This window comes from Pan troglodytes, chromosome 22, assembly GCF_028858775.2.
Source record: "Pan troglodytes isolate AG18354 chromosome 22, NHGRI_mPanTro3-v2.0_pri, whole genome shotgun sequence".
NCBI classification, from domain to species: Eukaryota; Metazoa; Chordata; class Mammalia; order Primates; family Hominidae; genus Pan; species Pan troglodytes.
Genome location: NC_072420.2, coordinates 40,457,386 through 40,479,908, shown reverse-complemented (window position 1 = coordinate 40,479,908; position 22,523 = coordinate 40,457,386). Strand labels below are relative to the sequence as shown.

The following is a 22,523-nucleotide window of genomic DNA, read 5'->3' as shown; positions in this document are numbered from 1 at the left end:
AAGTGGGGTTGGATTATCCAGTGGGCAACCCCCATTATCCCTCTGGAGCTTAATGCAGTCTCACCTAAGTTCAAGGGCTGCACAGAGACAAAGGTGCCCAAGCCCTGAGGTGGGCCCGTCCAGTTCACATTCAGACAAAAAATTCTACAAAGCATGCAACAGTGAGTACCTGGCATGTACATCAGGCACTCAAGATATACTAGCTTTTCTCATGCTCCCAGTGTCATATTCTATAGTTGTTGTTATCCTCTACCCATTATCCTGAGTAGCTATTGATCACTTTACTGTGCTTTCAAATCACCTAAGACCCCAGAGAACAGAAATGGAAGATGTTGGCACAGTCAACAATGGTGAACCGAGAGTCCAGGCTTCCATTCCGCTGGTAGTAGCAATCAAGAGAAATGCCAGAATAATTATCAGGGTCTATTTTTCTTCCTCTTCCCTTGCCCTAAGTCAGGCCTCAAAGGAGAAATATTTTCAGACTGCTGCTTCGTGGTGTCCTCTCTCCAAACTTCGCAATTGCCAGGGGTCAGAGGGAGAAGGGATAACCTTTGCCACATGGTGATTGTCCATATTCATTCACAGAATGTAGCCAAAAGGTATTTTAGAATCTCAGCACTTAAAAATGTAAATATTCTAATAAAATACTGATAACTACATGTGTTGTTATATTACCCACAACAAACAACGCCTGTCTAAAAAACCCTCCCCTTGGTGCGCATATGGCTATGTTAACATTGCAGACATTTAAAAAGGTTACTGGCTACTTATTGTAAGTCCTTGACACAGTTACCTTAAAAGTGCTTGCAGCTACTTCTGGGCAGCCTGGGAATGAAAGGAATTTTTCCGTCCTGTCCACTCCCGACGGCTGAATGAGCACCAAACACTGCCTAATTTGTCTGCCTGGACAGTTTCACGTGACTTGCAGGCATCCGGCTTGACTCACTGCTCTCCACTACCCCAGAAATTCCAGCAGGACCTCTGCCGGTGGCCCTGGCCTCCGCCCAAAGCAGGCGGGATGATAGTCATGGTGCACAGTGTCCTCTTGTGGAAAGAGTTGCAAATGCCAGACACTAAGAAAATCTCCATTTCCCTAAGGGAACCAGAGCAAGTCAAAGGTAGGCAGTGGCAACCCATCTGTTTCATCCCACAGTTCACGTTGCCCTATGAGTTTGTGATCGGCATACGTGTTTTTCAGCATTGTCTACTTCCAGCACTTAATTCTGGATAACATAAATCCAAAAATCCCACAGTTGTGTGTATGTATTGTTGTTATTATTGTTGTTGTTCAATTTTTTTGTTTTGTTTTCAGAAAATAGATGTGGTTTCAAACTTACTTTTGAAATTGAATGCGAAATCCTGCAAAAAAGAACAAAATTACATTAGAAAAATCGGGATACTTATTCTAAAAATCGAGTCTCATTAATTTTTATACACTCCCTTATTTTAACAGACCCAACATTAGTATTTGTGACCCAAGGAGCATTATTAAGTTTTCCCATACCAAATTATCAAATGACTTCCCAGCATAGGAAAGTAGAATTCACTGTTAACTATTAGAAAAATAAATAACTCCTAGGTACCTGAAATACAGACTGTATAGTACTTACTATATTTCAGTCACCCAGGGGTATTTACTTATTACTTTGTGAATATTGAATTTGATTAGTGAGACTATACAGACTCCATAATACCAAGAAGAGATGTTCTGTTATCAATCACTGCTGCTTTTCATTCAATTTTTACCATGTGCCAGCACCAAGTGGGCTCTGTACAAAGTAGTAGCTCATTTAACTGTTATAATAACTCAAAAGTAGGTGTTACTGTTATTATATTTTTAACAGACTAGACACTATTATATTAATATTACCATATTTCTTTAATTCAAAGATACATTTTCAATCAATATGTACCAATGGTACCAATTGATACAGTTGTGCCCCCACCCCACCAAAAAAAAAAAAAAAAAACACTGTCATTAAATTGCTAATGTTTTTAGTCAGTGGATCCATAGACTGATTAAAAGGAATCTAGGATTTGAAGGTGGGGAGTAAAAAGCCACAGATCAAGTCCCCAACCTTTTGTCCCAAAAGCCTGTGATATTTACAACCGAGCTTTACTGTCCAGGCCTTCTATATATCAAGCTTGATTAAGATTTTTTAAATACTCATTTTCCTTAGTTTTTAGATAACATTCTCAGGTATTTTCAATTCTAATAACACCTGCCAATTTACATCCCAAACTAAAACAATTCTATCTGGATTGCAGAAAAGAGACTATCAGGTAAGAGATGAATGCCCTCCAGCAACAGGGGAATGCCTCCAACGTCACCAGCGTAAGCACAGTTTGTAAGAAAGGATCTTAATTAGATCCCATTTGTCAATTTTGGCTTTTGTTGCCATTGCATTTTTTAATACTTTAAGTTTTAGGGTACATGTGCACAATGTGCAGGTTAGTTACATATGTATACATGTGACATGCTGGTGTGCTACACCCACTAACTCACCATCTAGCAATAGGTATATCTCCCAGTGCTATCCCTCCCCCCTCCCCCTACCCCACAACAGTCCCCAGAGTATGATGTTCCCCTTCCTGTGTCCATGTGTTCTCATTGTTCAATTCCCACCTATGAGTGAGAATACACAGTGTTTGGTTTTTTGTTCTTGCGATAGTTTACTGAGAATGATGATTTCCAATTTCATCCATGTCCCTACAAAGGACATGAACTCATCATTTTTTATGGCTGCATAGTATTCCATGGTGAATATGTGCCACATTTTCTTAATCCAGTCTATCGTTGTTGGACATTTGGGTTGGTTCCAAGTCTTTGCTATTGTGAATAATGCCGCAATAAACATACGTGTGCATGTGTCTTTATAGCAGCATGATTTATAGTCCTTTGGGTATATACCCAGTAATGGGATGGCTGGGTCAAATGGTATTTCTACCTCTAGATCCCTGAGGAATCGCCACACTGACTTCCACAATGGTTGAACTAGTTTACAGTCCCACCAACAGTGTAAAAGTGTTCCTATTTCTCCACATCCTCTCCAGCACCTGTTGTTTCCTGACTTTTTAATGATTGCCATTCTAACTGGTGTGAGATGGTATCTCATTGTGGTTTTGATTTGCATTTCTCTGATGGCCAGTGATGGTGAGCATTTTTTCATGTGTTTTTTGGCTGCATAAATGTCTTCTTTTGAGAAGTGTCTGTTCATGTCCTTTGCCCACTTTTTGATAGGGTTGTTTGTTTTTTTCTTGTAAATTTGTTTGAGTTCATTGTAGATTCTGGATACTAGCCCTTTGTCAGATGAGTAGGTTGTGAAAATTTTCTCCCATTTTGTAGGTTGCCTGTTCACTCTGATGGTAGTTTCTTTTGCTGTGCGGAAGCTCTTTAGTTTAATTAGATCCCATTTGTCAATTTTGGCTTTTGTTGCCATTGCTTTTGGTGTTTTAGACATGAAGTCCTTGCCCATGCCTATGTCCTGAATGGTAATGCCTAGGTTTTCTTCTAGGGTTTTTATGGTTTTAGGTCTAACGTTTAAGTCTTTAATCCATCTTGAATTGATTTTTGTATAAGGTGTAAGGAAGGGATCCAGTTTCAGCTTTCTACATATGGCTAGCCAGTTTTCCAAGCATTCTTATACACCAACAACAGACAAACAGAGAGCCAAATCATGAGTGAACTCCCATTCACAATTGCTTCAAAGAGAATAAAATACCTAGGAATCCAGCTTACAAGGGATGTGAAGGACCTCTTCAAGGAGAACTACAAACCACTGCTCAAGGAAATAAAAGAGGATACAAACAAATGGAAGAACATTCCATGCTCATGGGTAGGAAGAATCAATATCGTGAAAATGGCCATACTGCCCAAGGTAATTTACAGATTCAATGCCATCCCCATCAAGCTACCAATGACTTTCTTCACTGAATTGGAAAAAACTACTTTAAAGTTCATATGGAACCAAAAAAGAGCCCACATCGCCAAATCAATCCTAAGCCAAAAGAACAAAGGTGGAGGCATCACACTACCTGACTTCAAACTATACTACAAGGCTACAGTAACCAAAACAGCATGGTACTGGTACCAAAACAGAGATATAGGTCAATGGAACAGAACAGAGCCCTCAGAAATAACACCGCATATCTACAACTATCTGATCTTTGACAAACCTGACAAAAACAAGCAATGGGGAAAGGATTCCCTATTTAATAAATGGTGCTGCCATTGCTTTTGGTGTTTTAGACATAAAGTCCTTGCCCATGCCTATGTCCTGAATGGTATTGCCTAGGTTTTCTTCTAGGGTTTTGTGGGGTGGGGGGAGGGGGGAGAGATAGCATTAGGAGATATACCTAACATTAAATGACGAGTTAATGGGTGCAGCACACCAACATGGCACATGTGTATATATATATGTAACAAACCTGCACATTGTGCACATGTACCCTAAAACTTAAAGTATAATTTAAAAAAAGAAAAGGGAACAATGTTGTATTTCTGATAGCTAAATAAATAATCTTATAAGTTAAAGGAAAAAAAAAAAGAAAGGAGCCTGGGGACCCTCTAGAATGCTGCCATCCCAAAGCCCCCAGGCCAGGCTGAGCAGAAGCTCAGCCATTCCTATGTGGTCAGTTAATCCGTCGGCTTACTAAGAAATCTCTGGATAGCAGCAGAGAACCAGAAAATACTTTCTGAAAATTTTTGATGTTTAATGTTTTTTAAGCATTGAAATAATCATCATAGAGAAATCCAGACCTTTACTCATCTTTCACACTTATGTAAAGGTATAGCATAATTTCCACTATGAATCACACCTGGTGGGGCAAGGTGGGCATTGTAAGTAGGCTGTGGCAGACCTGTTTGTAGCCTTATCTGGACTTACTGTGAATGGGGTGGGCAAGGGTGGGGGGACAGTTCACTCTTACAAAGGCTTTTCATCTCAAAGTTAAAGAAAAGATTAAATCTAGGATGGATCACAGAAACTTTTAATATACTTATTTAATTATTACTACCAATCTATAGGATAGTATTTATTCCCATTCTGTAGATGAAGAAACTAAAAATCACCTTCTGCATATCCTGTGTGGGCTAACAACCATCGGTTAATCTTCTTCTGAGATGAGTATAGAACAGACAAAAGCTGAAGGGAACCAGGATGTACAAATAACCAGAATTTCTCCAACTACTCCACATAGCTCATGTTAGAAATAATGTTCTGAAGGTACTGAACAATCTGTAGTCACATCTCTATTAAAATCTAAGTCATTTAGTGGTTTTCCTTTAAAATCCAGTGTTTTCCATTTGAGTAACCCATCTGGGGCATATGGAATAATTCCCAGGTAAAAACAATTTCCCTTCTAATTTAGGTCCAGCAGGAGTTTACTGCCTTTCAATTTCTGCTTCCCAGAGAATAAAGGTATATCACAGATGGAACAATACTGAGAACCCAGAAATAAATCCACGTATTTACAGCTAACTGATTTTTGGCAAAGGTGCCAAGAACATACACTGGAGAAAGGCTGCCTCTTCAATACACGGCGCTGAGAAAACTGGATATCCATATACAAAAGAATGAAATTAGGCCCCTATCTCTTACCATATACAAAATAAACTCAAAGTGGACACAAAATAAACTCAAACTTAAAGAATTAAATATAAGACACCAAACCATAAAACTACTAGAAGAAAACATAGGATAAATCCTTCAGGACATTGGCCTAGACAAAGATTTTATGGCTAAGTCTTCAAAATCACAGGCAACAAAAATAAAAATAGACAAATGGGACTATATTAAACTGAAAAGCTTCTGCACAGCAAAAGAAACATCAACAGCAAAATTATAACCTACAGAATGGGAGGAAATATTTGCAAACTATTCATCCAACAGGGGATTAATATCCAGACTATATAAGGAACTCAAACATCTCGACAGCAAAAAAACAATCCAATGTTAAAATGAGTTAATGGTCTGAACAGACATTTCTCAATTTAGATGTCTTCTTAGACATGTAAATGGTCAACAAATGTATGAAAAAACATTCAACATCACTAATTCTCAGGGAAATGCAAATCAAAACCACAATGAGATATCATCTCACCCTAGTTAGAATGGCTATTATCAAAAAGACAAAAAATAAAAATGCTGGTGAGAATGAACAGAAATGGAAACTCTCATGCTCTATTGGTGGGAATGTAAATTAGTACAGTCATTATGGAAAACAGTATGAAGGTTTTTCAAAAAAACTAAAAATAGAGCTATCATACAATCAGGCAATCTGGGTATCTCAAAGAATTGAAATCAGTATGTCAAAGAGATATCTGCACCCCCACATTTATTGCAGCACTATTCACAATAGCTAAGATATGAAATCAATCTAAATATCTATTAATAGATGAGTGGCTAAAGAAAATGTGGCACATGTACACAATGGAATACTATTCCACCGTAAAACAGAATGAAATCCACAGCACATGGATGAGCCTGGAGGGCATTGTGTTAAGTGAAATAAGTCAGGCACAGAAAGATAAATACCACATGTTCTCACTCATATGCTAGGAGCTAAAAAAAAAATTGAGCACATTGAAGCAGAGATTATAATTGTGGGGATCAGAGGCTGGGAAGGGGAGGTAGTCGGGGGAAGCTAGGGACAGCTTGGTTAATGAACACAAAGTTACGGCTAGATAAGAGGAACAGTTTCAGTGTTCTGCAGCACTGTAAAGTGAATATGGTTAGCTATAAGGTGCTGTGTTTTCAAAAGTCTGGAAGAGAAGATTTTTAAATGTTCACCACACAAAGAAATGATAAATGTTTGAGATGATGGATATGCTAATTACCCTGATTTGATCATGATACATTGTACACACATATCAAAATATCACTCTGTATGCCATTTTTAAAAAGACAAATACTGCATGATTCCACTTATATAAGATACTTAGAGTAGTCAAATTGATAGAAAGTAGAATCGTGGTTGCCAGGGACTGGGGGGAAGCGGGAATAGGGAGTTATTGTTTGATAGGTACAGTGTTTATTTTGCAAGATGAACCTAGATCTGTAGATGGATGGTAGTGATGGTTGCATAAAAGTGTAAATGTATTTAATGCTACTGAACTGTACACTCAAAAATGGTTAAAATGGAAAATTTTATGTAGATTTTGCCACAATTTTTTAAAATAAACAAGTTTTAACAATAAACATGCAAAACTAGCCAGAAGAACACTAAAACGGAAAGCTACAAGGCAGACTCACCCAAGGAGACATTAAAACATACTATAAAACTTCTATAATTAAAACAGTACAGTGTAAGTGCATGAATAGGCAAACGGACCAATGGAACAGAATAGAGAGCCCAGAAAGAGACCTAAGTGCATATGGAAATCAGTGTATGATAAAGGTGGCATCTCAAACCACCAGGCCAAAGACAGAGATTTCAGTCAATGCTGCTGGGACAACTGCTTAGTTATTTGGAAGAAGATAAAATTAGATGCATACAACATATCACACAGAAGAATGAATAAAACCTAGAAAGACAAATAAATGAAACCATATAAGATATAAGCACCAGAAAAAAAACTTCCATATAAGGAAATACTTCCTACGACTCAAAACGCAGATAAAGGGGGCCATCAGTCCTAACATCAAAAGAATTCTTAAAATTAGAAGGAGTAAAAAGCCCAAAAATCTGAGAGAGAAAATAATGAGCAAAAGACATAGAATGACAAGTTATAAAAACATATAAAAATTGTTCTCAATCATACAAAAAGATGGAACAGTAGTTCAACCTCACTTATAATAAGATAGAATCAAAACTATGCTGAGATACCATTTCTTATTTACTTACTTTCCAGGTTGGCATAAACTAAACAGTATGATGACACCCTGTTGGCCAGGCTGTGGGGAAACGGGAACTCTCATGTGTTGCTGGTAAGCATGCAAATTGTACAACCTTGCTGGAGGGAAATTTGGCAATCCGTGACAAAACTACATACACACGTAGCTTTTGACCTAGCAATCCTACTTCTGAGAATTTACCCAAAAGCTACACCTCCATAAATATGAACATACACAACATTATTCATTGCAACATTGCTTGTAATTGCAAAATACCAGAAATGACCTAAATGCTTATATATTGGAGAATGGTTGAATAAACCATGGTACATCTACACAATGGATAACCATGCAGCTGTAATAAGAAAGGAAGGAAATCTCAATGAACTGACATGGATTGATTTCCAGGATATATTGTAAGGGAAAAAAAGTAAAATGCAAAAGAATATCTATAGTGTACTGCCCTTCATGTAAGAAGGAAGGGAATATAAGAAAATATTCACGCGTCTAAAATTTTTTTAAGTTATACTACAGAGTGAATTGCCCAATCACAAACCAAATTCATCGAGGAGCTAAGACTAGACCTTTAGTTTAGTTAAGGCTAGTCCATGCATTTTAGTGAGATACTCCATGTAAAGGAGTTAGCACAGTGCCTGGCACACACACACTAAGTGTTCATTGAGTGGCAGTTAGTGTTAATAAAACTTAAAATGTAGTTCAACTGACATGCAAGCTAACATCAAAACTCCGATCTTTAGAAAAATAATTTAACTGTAGAAAATGTTCAAACAGGAGTACATGAAGTTTTTAACAAAAGGAAGAAAGGTAAGGACAAACACACATTCAGCACATGGAAAGTCCTGGAGCATTCTCATGATAAAGCATCCGTAGGCTTCTGAAGCCACAAACTGCCTAATGCTATGACAAGCCCACCTAGTGTTTATGTGCCCACCTCGCCATTGATCCCAACCCCAAGCAAGGCTACTGCTTTCATACGATGTGGGAGTATCTCAGAGAATTTCATTCTAAAGAAACACGTTAATTATTTTTATTAATTGTATTGATACTATTTTTTATTAACAGAAGATCTTATTTTTTCTTTCTACCACTCTATTAACATTCACCTACAAAGGGAGATTTAAAATTCTTCAAAATAGGAAACAACCATTTAATATGCTCAGATATGTAGTATGATTCTAAAAAACCATAGCATCTAAATGACATTATAATAGTTATATATCCTTACAAATAAGCACAAAAATCCAATAATCAGTGTCTTTGGTGAGAAAGGCACTGCTTCAATCACCTTTTCAAGAGCATGAAGATCTTGGTCTTCCTAAGGGGTTGCATCAGGCCCCAAAGAAACAGCTTCCTTCCTTAAGAAAGTCCTTTTCTTCTCCAAGAATTTGCCACCGTTTCTTTCAAGGACTCTTAAAGCCAATGTGTCTTTCATTGTGGTTTTTATTTTATTGTTATTGTCTGAGCTTTATTAAAACACACAGACAAATAAAAATTATGTGTATTTACAGTGTACGCTGTGATATTTTGAGCTATGTACACATTGTGAAATGATTAAATCAAGCTAATTCATATAACCATCATCTCACATATTCATCGCTATTTTGTGGTGAGAATATCTAAGACCTGTTCTCTTAGCAATTTTCAAGTACACAATACATGATAATTAATTACAGTCATCATGCTGTACAGTAGATCTACAGAATTTATTTTTCCTGTCTAATTGAAACTTTGTACCCTTCGACCAACATCTCCCCAACCCCCATTCCCACTCCCTGGTAACACCCACCATTCTACCTCCTGTTTCCATGAGCTTGGCTTTTTTAGATTCCACCTATAATAGAGATCATACAATATTTGCCTTTCTGTGTCTGGCTTATTTCACTTAGCATAATATCCTTTAGGTCTCTCCAGGGTGTAGCAAAGGACAAGATTTTCTTCTTTTTGAAGGCTGTCTAGTGTTCCATTGTGTCTATATACCACATTTTCTTTATCCATTCATCTATTGATGTACATAGGTTGATTCCATATCTTTGCTATTGTGAAGAGTGATGTAATGAACATGGAAATGCAGATATCTCTTCAATATGAAGATGTCATTTCTTTTGGATATAGACCGAGGAATGGGATTGCTGGATTATAGGATAGCTCTATTTTAATTTTTGGGGGAACCTCCATACTGTTTCCATAAAGGCTGTAACAATTTACATCCCACCAACAGTGTGCAACCACAGCTTCACCAACACCTGTCACCTTTTGTCTTTTTTATAATAGCATTCTAATAGAGGTAAAGTGATATTGTAGTTAATCTATCTTTTGAAAGAGCTAATGAGTTCATTAACTTCAACTGCTTGTACCAAAAGTTCAGAAGTATGTACAAATGTAAATGAACAAAAAAATTACCTCTTTTTCTTCTACAGCAGAAACAACAACGGCAGCAGCAGTTGCAGCCACAACAACGGCGGCAGCAGCAGCAGCATATTGTAAGAGCACACGTCGGCGTCAGAAGCATGGTGCCTGCTAGTCCAAGTCCAACTTTGCCCCAAGTAGGCAATGAAAAACCTAAACTTGGTAAACTTGATAATACACCTGGAATATTAATACCGCCTCCAGTGTCTAAAGAAGAAAAAAATATATTTTAGTGATACTTGCACTGCCTAGAATCACAGATTCTGCCCCATTATAAGTTGCATTATGTTTTCTAGTAATATTATAACTATTCAGCCTGCTATGGCTAGGCGTCATAGGCCAAGTTTCTTTCAATGTGTTTAATTATTCAATACTCTACAGTACCTTCCATCACAATACTTATTTCTGCCAGTAAACAACTGCTTAGTAACCCAGTTCAGGTGTTGCTTGTTTAATGTCTCTAATATCCCTGAGAAGTAGATAAGGCAAGGCTGGGCTGACAGTCCCCTGAGGTTGGCATAGTGATGGTCATGTTTGACATCCTTTATTTAATCAAGAAATACTTTTTGAGCACTACTGCTGGACAAGACTGGAATAAAGACATTTTGTTCTCCCTTCCATGTCCCCACTCGTTGAGAGTCCAGCGCCCAGAGGAAACCAGAATATTCTGAGGGAGAGTCACTTCTAAAGGAACTTAGGTGCATGGCTTGCACCCTAGCCACATCCAGCTCCCCGATCCTCAAATTAATTCCTCCCACAGTAATTGCTTTTTCCATAGCTTTTCAGGAGACACCTTCCTTAGTGTGTATGTTGCCCTCTTATTTTACCTAGTAGTCATGGAGGTGGGAGGAAAAAAGGGTAAGGTGAGGCAGAGCAATCAGGAAGCAAGAGGGACGTAGGGAGAGAAGGAGAGAGGAAAAAGCCATTTTGATTCTTTTCCACCATGTCTTAAGCAGAGCTGTTGTGGCTTCACATGATCATCCAAATTCAAATTTAAGTTAATTAAAAGTATGAGTCATTAAATATTCAGTGCCTCAGTTGCACTAGCCACATTTCAAGTGCTCAGTCACCACAGATGTAGAACGCTTTTATCGTCACAGAAAGGGACAGTATGGGAACTACATTGATGTTCCCAAGAGAGTTTTCATCCAGCCCTTCACTTCTCCCTAGCACACCACGCTGAAGTCAAACCACACACATTTAAGTTGATCTGTTTAATTGTGAATTGTTATTCAACAAAAGGCTGTCACTCAACCCTGCGTGCTTGGGTGGTATCTTAATGTAAATGCATGCTATTTTGTTAGATACTAGTCTTTAGAAAATACTGAAACAGTAGACTTCCTATGAAGGAACATGGGGTTTGCTTTGAAATCAATGGCCATCCACCACTTTGGAACCACAGACTGGAGTTCAAAAACAGCTGTTAGATGTTCTTCCTTAGAATTTTCCTGGAAAATTGACCTTGCAATAGTAGTTTGCTATTCCTGTGTCAATGTTAAATGACTCTGCATGGAGAATAGAAGTCTATGCACCAGGCAGTCAGCTGCAGCTGAACCAGGTCTAGGGATCACCTTTCTCCCCATAGTAAGATGCCCAGAGCAGAACTGTAGGATTATAAGGAAGTCAAACTACTTTCCTAATGCTGTCTATCTCCACATCTCCCACCATCCGAGATGAGCTGGAATAGATAGAGACTTGTAAAGGGTTCTCCCAAAAATGGTGAAGATGGAAGGAACAGATTACACCCTTCCCATTCCACACCTTCCCAGCCCCGGAGTTGAAGCACTAACACAAGGCAGACCCTTCACATGCAGAGAGCACATTTATCCCCTTGCTCCACAGACAGCAGAATCCCAGGCGTCACCTGGAATATCATTGCACATGCAGATTCAAAGCCCGCCTCCAGGATCACAGAGTCAGGATATCCCGAATGATACCCCAAGTGATTCTGATGCAGATAGTTGGTGACCCACATTTTGGGAATCCCTTGTACGCAGCCACAATGTAAACACTGCCCAAGCTACCCACGACATGACAGGATGCTCTCACACTCCCCCTCCCACAGATGCAATAATAAAATGGTGAAGTCCAGAGTTGGATCCATGATCTTCACAGTCTTGAGTTGAAGGTTGGACCACTGTGTGGGAGCTTTGTGACTGAGCGAGAACTTTAGGTTTCCTGTGGATGGAACCAGTGAAATCTCATGACCAGCATTTCTTGCTGCATTAACTTTGGCTTCTGGCTCACTTACCAATAACAACTCCTGTCCCACCAGGCTGTTCAGGGGTGTGTGTGAAAGTTCTGAGAATGCTGTAAGCTACAGTGCACAGGCTCAAGATGGCAGTGGTCATCCTATTTCCAGTTTAACGGACTCTTACTAACTGAAGTTTGCAAATATAACAAGTTTTCTTAATAAGGGAGCTGGCTGGGGTTAACCAATGAGGTCTGGCTCAAGATTTAAGAGACAGGCTTGAAATTCTCACTGGCATAAGACAGGATGCTTGTTAACTTACTCACACACTCCCTATCAGTACTTTCCTTCCCCTACTAGACAGAAATACGAGTGTGCCAAACTTCCTGAATCTGGACATAACATTTCCTCTCATCTAGCACAGAGAGAGCCTGCCTTAATCTAGGACAGAGAGAGCCTGCCTTATTTTCAGGGAATGCATGTTTAACAGAAGGGAAGGGACACTTTGCTGGGAATGGTGACTGAGTCAAGGGAGAGACTGAGGGCCAGAGGGACTTTAAATACTCTTTTGTCCCTTAATTTAACCACAAAGTTCAGAAAGTGATGTCTGCATTCAGTTAAAAGACCCAAACTCTGACCAAAATGGAACTGGTATTAGGAACCACATCACTTATTCTTTCACTTCCTATTTGTTGTGACCATGCTCCATTGGAAGGCAAATGTTCCAAGTTTTATGCCTGGGTGAGACTTAAGCTGCAGTCTCCCTTTAATCCACTGGAGCTCAAAGTGTAGTGTACAAGTCAGCAAGAGGCATGATTTAGTGCTGGGGCTACAAAGATAGACCTTTCTTATTTTCATAACCATTTAAAATTTATCATATATAATATATATTTTATATATATCTATACACATAGGTATACACACATGCATGTATATTTTTGTTTAGTATGGAGCTAATTTTTTTTAAAAGAGTGCATTTACTGTATACTGAAAAATAGATCATAGCCATATATTATTGACAAACCAAAAATCTGACAGTGGACAGAAAACACAGACTCTTGGAATGATGTCATCCATAATCCAATCTTTTCATCATGCAGACAAGACGCTCAGGACAGAGTGACTAAGTAAATGGCACAGGGAGCCCAGAACAGGAAGCCACAGAGCCACTGGCTCATATCTTTCCATCCTGCCATGTGTTGTCTCCAATGTAGAATAATCCTTCTGAGGAAAATATGGCCCAGGTATGACATAAATATATTTGCATAAAGTGTACAGTGGGGTGCTGGTCTGTGCCTTGTACCCTATGGAGGGTGTGGGTGTGTCTGGCTCAGGTGAATGGCAGGTTTGCTGGAGAGGATGAGTATACTATACCTGAGTAACCCACACATAGTGACTAAGGAAGATTAGCTCCAAGGTCAACACTGCTTGCCTTTCTCCCTACACTCCTTCACACCACTGTGTGCTTGTTAGGGCCTCATTACTGACTTTACCATGTGCTTTAACCTCCACTTGGAGATTGTCCTTTTCCCATCTGTGAAGAAAAGGAAAATAGCATTTCCCAGACGCTCTCAAAGGAATGCATAGAGTTTTAAAAAGGTATAGAATTTCTTGAAACCAAATGGATTAATATAAAATGTCACCACCAACACGTGCCAAGTACATATTAATACCAAATGTCACCACCATCATGTGCAAAGCATATCCCTGTGCCCACTAGAGGTGACACAAGAGATCTCCGAATCAATAGTGTGAATGACAATCACTCCCTTTCCAGTCCTATGTGCTCTGGAGCAAGGACCGTTCTAAAACTGAGGCTCAGAGAGGGTAAGTAATTTGCCCAGAAGACACACGGCTAGTGATTGTGTGAGCTGGGACTGGAACCCAGGCTGTCTAATGTCCAAGTCTGTGTAGACATAGCACTTGATCAGGCTGGAGGGGAAGGCTAGGCCTTAGAGATTTTTTTTTTCAGTTCAGTAGCCCCCAATCCTGGCTGCCCATTAGAGTAACTTGGGAATTTTTTTACAATTACAATTCCCAGGCTCCACAAAAACCAATGAAACAAAACCCCCAGAAGGAGGCTGAGCCACAGCATATTTATAAAGAAGGCTCCTCTGCTGTCTCTGATCCACAGCCGGGAGAGAGGACTTCTCTCTTCTTCTCCTACCCACTTTACAGGTGAGAAAACTGAGCCCTGAAGGTTGCTGACTTGCCCAAAGTTGCACCATCAGTGCCAGGGCAAAGGCCTAGGACTGTCACTTCTACTACTCTTCTCTGCACCCAAAATTGCCATTTCTCAAAACGGTAAGGTTATAACCAGGAATCACTACATTCTACAAGGTGCTCATGTGTCCTAAAAACACTACTTCATTTTAACCATTTCGCAACCTACACACAAATAAGTGCACAAAGAAAACCACCCCAAGGGGCAGATGGCTCTGACAGTGCTTCTTCCAAGACAGGGTGAGATGGCCTCACTCTCCAGTTTTGGATACGTCTGCAATGCTCGAGGTTTGTATCATTTCTGTAGTTAAGAAAATCAATTTCTAAAAAACAGATCTGAAATGAATGTCAGCCCTCCCAGTATGTTTTTCTCTAAAGAAACCTTTTGAACTATAAACCAGGAAGTACTTCATACAACCCTGCGACTTGCCCTGACTGGATAAGCTTCCAAAGCTGACGTCATTCCTCTTTCAACGACTTGCAGATCATTTCAGAAATGAAAACAAATGCTTTGCACTTTTAGGAAATGGGTGGAAAAATGGATGTTTATATGATTCCTGAAGAAGCCTGAATGGGCACAGCCCCATTAACACTTGGCTCTCTGGAAACCTGGCTGTTCTCCTTACAGCCTCGTCTGGTCACCAGCTCCGCCAACCAAGGCTGCAATGAGGTCTTCAGCTAATAAAACTTACCTAAAACACACAACATGCAGCCAGCCACCAGCTGCACGGGATCTTGATGAATAATTTAGAAACAAATTACCCTTTTCCAAATGAGTCCAATAAAGCTAGACTCATTGCAAGCACCCACTGAGCCTCCCTCTCCAGCAGCCATGCCTCCAGCTGCCGTCGTTAAGGCACTAGTTCTGGACTAAGAAGAATTCAGTGAATTTAACCTGATCAAGGGAAATTAAGTGCTCTCTTTCCCTTCCACTACAAAAGAAAACATTTGCAAGCAAGCCAGTCTCTAAAATCTATCTCTCTGAGGTACCATCAATCAGGCCAGAGCTCCTGCTGCATCGTTACCTCGTTAAGATGTATGCTTTAACCAGTCCATTTTATTCCATTTGGTGCTAATGGATTTTTTTTAAATCTTCTCTTTCAAAGTTTGGACCGTACTTTATCATATTTAAGTAGACTAACTTATGATATTTAAGGTTGGCTCCCTGGAGAAATGACTGATTCCAGGTGGAGACAGGGGAGTGCAAAGTGAGACTGGAACACCTTACTGGTCCAGGTGCTCAAAAACTAATAGGGGGATGTCGGAAGGACACCAGCACCAGCTTGGAGGGACACCAACTGACCAAGTCTGGAGCAATCTGGGTGTCAAAACGAAAAATGACAGGAATAGATTAGAATGTATTGGACAAAATTGAGTCCCTACCAAAACTGTGAGGAAAAAAAAAAGGAAGAAAAAAAGAAAAGGAAGAAAGGGGAGGGAAGTCTTTTGTTTAACAAAAGAAAGCCAATTAAGAGATATGGAAAGAATAATGGAAGCAGGAAATCACTCTTTACAATCACCATAGAAGTAATTGATTCAGGCAATGATTTATCAATGAATGTAAAAGTTAGTAGGTAAAAAAAGAACAAAATCATCTCCTTTGCAAGGACGTGGATGGAGCTGGAGGTCATTATCCTTAGCAAACTAACGTAGGAACAGAAAACCAAATACCGCATGTTCTCACTTATAAGTGGGAGCTGAATGATGAGAACACAAGGATACATAGAGGGGAACAACACACACTGGGGTCTATCTGAGGGTGGAGGGTGGGAGGAGGGAGAGAAGCAGGAAAAATAACTAATGGGTACTAGGCTTAGTACGTAGGTCATAAAATAATTTGTACAACAATCCCCTGTGACATGAGTTTACCTATACAACAAACCAGTATGTGTAACCCTGAACCTAAAATAAAAGTTTTTTTTAAAAATCGTATTAGGTGAAAGGTTGTGGGTAAACAGGATATTCCCACAATATCTATTGGCTACATATTAATTATAAAGTCAAAAAAGGTACTTTTATGTTGGATAAATTCAGGGTATGCCACCTTCACCAAAGGGTCAAACTTACACTGATGAAAATTGTCATCCTGTGACCACATTACATTACCTATATCTTGCCAAAAATATGTAACCTAAGTCAAAGTATCATGAAAAATTTTAGACAAATCCAAATTGATCCAAATTGATCCAAATTGACCCAAATTGAGAGGCAACTTGCAAAAATAACCTGTACCGTTCAAAAGTGTTAATCTCAGAAAAGACCATAAAAAATGGGAGAACATCAAGTAAAGATGAAGGCAGAGAGGAGGGTGATGTTTCTACAAGCTAAGGAAGGTGGAAGATGGCCAGCAACCACAAGGAACAAGGGGAGAGGTAAGGAACAGAGGCTCCCTCCCAGCCCTCAGGAGGAACCAGCCCTGATGACACTTCCAACCTCCAGGACTGTGAGAAAATCCATTTCTGTTGTTTAAGCCACCAAGCCTGTGGTCCTCCGTTACGGCAGCCATGGGACCTCTTATACCCTCCAAGTGGCTGCTCACACGGTGGGCAGAGTTGCCAGGTGAGCAGTTTCTGGAGACAGACTGCCTGTCATTTACTCACTCTACAGGTGAGTACAGGTTGCCCTGTCATTTACTCACTCTACAGACGTGGGCAAAATCCCAACAGCACTGTCCCGGTCACCTTGCCTTTACAATAGGAATAACAGCAACACTCATACGGCTGTTGGGCCGGTTAATTCTGTGAATACCTGAGAAGTGCTCAGAATAGTGCCTGATAACTTGGTAAGGGCTATAGGGTGCTGTTTATTATCGTTACCATCATTATTTGGCTTTGGCTATGGCTTTGTTCTGAACTTTGGAAGATCTCAGGTAAAGGTGTTTTCATAGTGGGAAAAGCTTTAGACAAAAAGAAAAGCTCTTCTCAGCTTCTAGGCCCAGCTCTGCCACTTTGGCTGTGTGACCCGGATGAAAGCACAGACTTTCTCCGGGCCTCACTTCCTTTTTTGTAAAATGTTAAGTTAAAGTCAATCTCCAGCATCGCGGGCCCACCCTGTCCAGGCTGACTCAAAGCTCACAGGCGCTATGGGCCCCTTCAAGGAATGTGGTTAGAGTGTCTGGTACACCAAAAACCCCACAGGAGATTCTTTAGGGGGATCTAAACTTTAAAGTTCTGTCATTTAGTCAAGTTAAACTATATACATATAGACTTGACACTTTCAAACACATTGTGGATTTGGTGGGGAAGAAAATGAAGCATTATAATTCCACTAAGATTGGAAGAAATCCAGGGAGACCTGAACACCCTCCTCCAATACGAACACCTGCTTCATACTGGCTCAGGGGGTGGGATCAAACTGAAACAGTGGTAGGTAAAAGCTAGAAACACAAATGTTTAATTCAAGCATTTGTCTCCAAACTTGATGCTCTTTGATGATAAATAATTGGCAAGATTCTAAATGGTTTTCAAATGTAATAGGAGAAAAAAAAACTTTAAGATGGAATTTAAAAAGCAGATGAGGGTATAAGATTATTAAGCTGACAGCAGATGTGATTGGCCTTATCATCCCCACCCAAAATCAAGGTCGTCATATGATTTTTCCAGGCATCGTGGATGAAGGAGCATTCTACATAATATTGAAGCATGAAATAATCATTCATTTCATATAAAGCAGAACATCTTCACTTACCTTGGGGACGCCGAATCACAGTGAGATTTACAGTTGCAGACTTGCGGGCCTTCAGGCTCTTCCAGGTAGCCACGCAAGTCAAAGTCCCATTGCTCTGTGGGGTCAGAGCCAGGATGCTCACTGCACTTTGAAGGTCGCTGGGCTCCGGAACAAAATAATAGCTTGAATGGCTGACCAGGAGACCGAGCTCCCAGGAAATATCCGGGAGCCAGGTCCAGTGTGAGGCTAGACAAGTAACTTCACAAGGTTCATTCTCAGCGACTACAAGATTAACACTGGGAATGAACAGCTCTCCCATAACTAAAGAAGAAAAGAGAGAAACACATTGAAGACATGACCGTGCCTCTCGCTTCTAAGTTTTCTTTTTCTTTTTCTTTTTCTTTTTAAGTTTTGCTTCAAATTACATTTTGTGAGACCTATTTTCCCAAGCCCAAAGAGGCTGTGTCTCTACTAGGAAATCTTAACTCAGATTTTATCTGGGTCTTTTTTGTACACCTGCCAGGGTCTCTGAAGAAGGTGAGGTTGCTCACAAGAAAGCACAAAGTTACACAGAAAATGCTTCATAAAAGTCAGAAACCAGGGGGAAATAATTATGTGGGAAAGAAAAGTGCATGCCATAGGGGGGTTATACAATCCCTGAAGTGAGCTACAGAATTATCTTGGGCTGTCCAGGGAGCAAAGGGAAAAAGAGAAACGAGCTTCACCTTCTTCTCACTGTGACGAGGACACAGCCCAGGGTCAGACGCAAGTCTCCCCTGGAGTTTTGGTCAATCAGATACATTTTTATTTATTTCTAGGGTCATATGGTCTTAAACATAACTTCCTAGGGTATTGCCTTAACATAGGTTTCTCATTACAAATTAAATCGAATTCCAATCTAATATTTACAGAAATAACTAACCCAAATCATGTGCCAGAATAACTTAGATAAGTTATTTTTTTTATTAAGAACACTCTTGCATAGGTCAGCATTCCTACTGCAAACAACCCATATGAAAATAGTACTTGTTTTCACAAGTGTGACTAAAACAACCTGAGGATTGGCCCCAGTAAAGACATAGCCTTAGTGAAATGTGTATACATATATGTCCAAGAAAAACATGCTGAAACTCTGGACTACACAACATAATGGAAAGAATACTGAACTAAGAATCAAAAAATTTGTTCCCAATCTTGGTTCTGCCAGAAAATTGTCATCACTTTGGGCAAGTCACTGAATTTTTTTGGCTCTCTTTGTTGTACTTACTGAATGAGATAGTTTGACCAGATCAGCACTTCTCAAACACTTTGGTTTCAGTACCTTTTACACTCTTCAAAAGCATTGAGGACTCCAAAGACCTTTCATTTGTGTGGGTTTTATCTACCAATATTTATCATATTTGAAATTAAAGTTAAACAATTATTTTAAATATATATATTTTAAAAATAATGTATTACATGTTAATTTTGATTAACATATTTTCATGGAAACGAATCACATTTTTAAACTAAAAAAATTAATAAGATGAGTGACATTGTTTTATACTTATATAAATCTCTGTAATGTCTGGCTGGATTCTCATAGCTGTCTCTTCATTCAGTCTGTTGCAATATACTGCTTTGTTTGAAGGATGTAAAGAAAACCTGACTTCACACAGATATGTAGTTGGAACAGTGAGGAGTATTTAATAGCTTTTTCAGATAATTGTGGATATTCTTGAATACTGTACCAAAACTTACTTTTCTCTTTTTTTTTTTTTTTTTTTTTTTTTTGAGACAGACTTTCACTCTTGTTGCCCAGGCTGGAGTGCAATGGTGCCATGTTGGCTCACGGCAACCTCCGCCTCCCAAGTTCAAGCTATTCTCCTGCCTCAGCCTCCCGAGTAGCTGGGATTACAGGCATGAGCCACCGCGCCCAGCACTTTTTTTAAGAGACGGAATTTCACCATGCTGCCCAGGCTGGTCTCAAACTCCTGGGCTCAAGTGATCTGCCCGCCTGGGCCTCCCAAAATGCTGGGATTACAGGCATGAGCCACCATTCCCGGCTGAGGTTTCTTAAATGTTTGTTACACAGTGGAATCTGAAACTCTATCAAGGAACTTTCATTTTCTGTTATGTTGAAACCCATTGCACTATCTGGAACTTTGAATGGACCTTTTATCCTTGCATGATTTTGTTACACTTCAGTCATCTGGAAAATTCTGAGGCATGCAGACCTTCCCAATGTATAGTGGAAAGCTCTCCTGTGCACTTGTGAGAAGAAGGGTGAAAAAGGCAACAATAATAGGAATCTTCATATTATTATGAAAACAATCATGACTTCATAGACCACCCTGAAAGGATCTCAGGGTACATCAAGGAGTCCCTAGACTACAGTGAACTGGGTCAGCTCTGTAAGATCTTTTTGCTCTGAAATGTTAGCTTCCCAATTATTCCTTCCTGAATATTCCCTTGGAATAAGAAAGGCACTTTTGCTAATTCAAGGGCTACTGTAAATGCAACAAGGAGTGGAGAAAGGGTTTGTCCCTTGAGTCTAAAGGGTTTTGTGTTTGTTTTGTTTGACAGAGAGATGGTTTAAGATGACAGAACTGGGAGGAATGATATTGTCTCAGTTAATAACAGAAGCTCTTGAACTCAAGTCCTTGCAGCCCTCAAAACATAAGAGGTCTAGAGTTTGGTGTGTGATTGATTGGTGGATAAGGCAGCAAGTGGACCAACTCAGCGATCTGAAGGATTTCCTTTTTCTGTATACAATTGGGATTCCACTTTCCCCCACTGGCTTTCACAAAGGTTAGCCAGTAGCATGACAAACCCTTTATACAAAAGTGATACTAGAATAGTCACATGGATTTCAGATGACTCAATTTGGAGTTATGTCATCTCTATTTTGTTGACATATAAGGAGGGGAAAAAATCATAGAATAATTCATGGTTGTTTCCTCTCAAGATTCTTTCTCCCTTGAGGGAGACCCTGTTGCTCAGAGAACATTTGCTCCTCTAGGGACTAAGTGCCATTCAGAGCAATGAGATGAGGATAAAGGGATGAAGTTCAGGCCAAGCTCTATGGGTTCCTCTCGCAATATCTTGGAGAAGTCTTTGCCTTCTCTAGACGCTTGCTCTTTCATCTGTATTAAAACCAAAAACTACCAAAATTACCAATATATAAAAAGTCAGCGGGATTCAGACAAATTTGTAGACTTGTGACTTTGGGAAAAGATGCTACAAAACCACATGGTTTCTGAATGTGATGTGTCATAAGTACAGCGTAATAAGCCATGCCTGTGATCCTGTGTTTCCCTGCTCCAGGGATGCCCTCCTCCTCTCTTGCTTTCCCATTCTGTCTACCATCTACAGACCTGGAAGGCACATCTCCAATGGCACCTTCTCCATGAAATCATCCATGAACGCTTTATTGACTCTGTCAGCTCCCCTCCCGATTGGAACCCAAGCTTGCCTCCCTTCCATCTCACTTGCCAGCATCTGGGTGGCTGGCATCCCTATTATTTGTGCAACTTGCATTATCCACTCTTCTTGTGAGGTTCTAAAGAAAGAAACTGTGTCTTATTCTATTTCTCTTTGAGTCACTCTTAAATAACCAACACAATGGCATGCTTTTATTGGGAGCACAATAAATAATAGCAAATGGCCATACAGTGATTGCTATGAGCCAGGTGTGGTAAAGGCTTTACATAGACCTACTCATTTGACACCACGGCAGCCCTATGATGAGGACACTAGGACTCAAAGTCATTAAGAAATTGTGTCCCGGGTCACACATTGTCATAAAGCGGTAACATGGACCCAGGCAGCCAAGCCCCAAGTCTGCACTCCTGACCACTAGACCACTCTGGCTCCCAACTTAATGTGCAGAGAATTGAATCAGACAGGACTTTGGAGTCATCAAACCATCTTAGCCATTTTTTCACCTGATCCACACAGCAAACCCATGAGGTGGGCTGGGAAGATTCATCTCCAGGTTAAAGATGAAGAAATTGAGCCATCTCAGGGGTCTCTCTGATAGATAACTGATGAAGCCAAAACCAGAATTTATATCTTTGATTCTTTTTTCCTCTGTTCGTTCTCTTATATCACAAATTATCATAATAAGAATCTGGTTATGCAACATAGGCCAACAGTCCTAAATAGCCTTATAAAATCACTTATTTAGAAAATATAATTGT

General features: G+C 39.8%; 1 protein-coding gene across 1 annotated transcript in view; it reads right to left on the bottom strand.

The window, feature by feature from the left end:
- IGSF5 (immunoglobulin superfamily member 5) overlaps nucleotides 1–22,523 on the bottom strand; it is a 246,295-nt gene that overhangs the window by 12,690 nt on the left and 211,082 nt on the right. Inside the window, 3 exon segments of the mRNA XM_054675296.1 lie at nucleotides 1,338–1,359; nucleotides 10,257–10,469; nucleotides 18,364–18,663. Of these exon segments, the coding sequence (XP_054531271.1) occupies nucleotides 1,338–1,359; nucleotides 10,257–10,469; nucleotides 18,364–18,663 (535 nt within the window).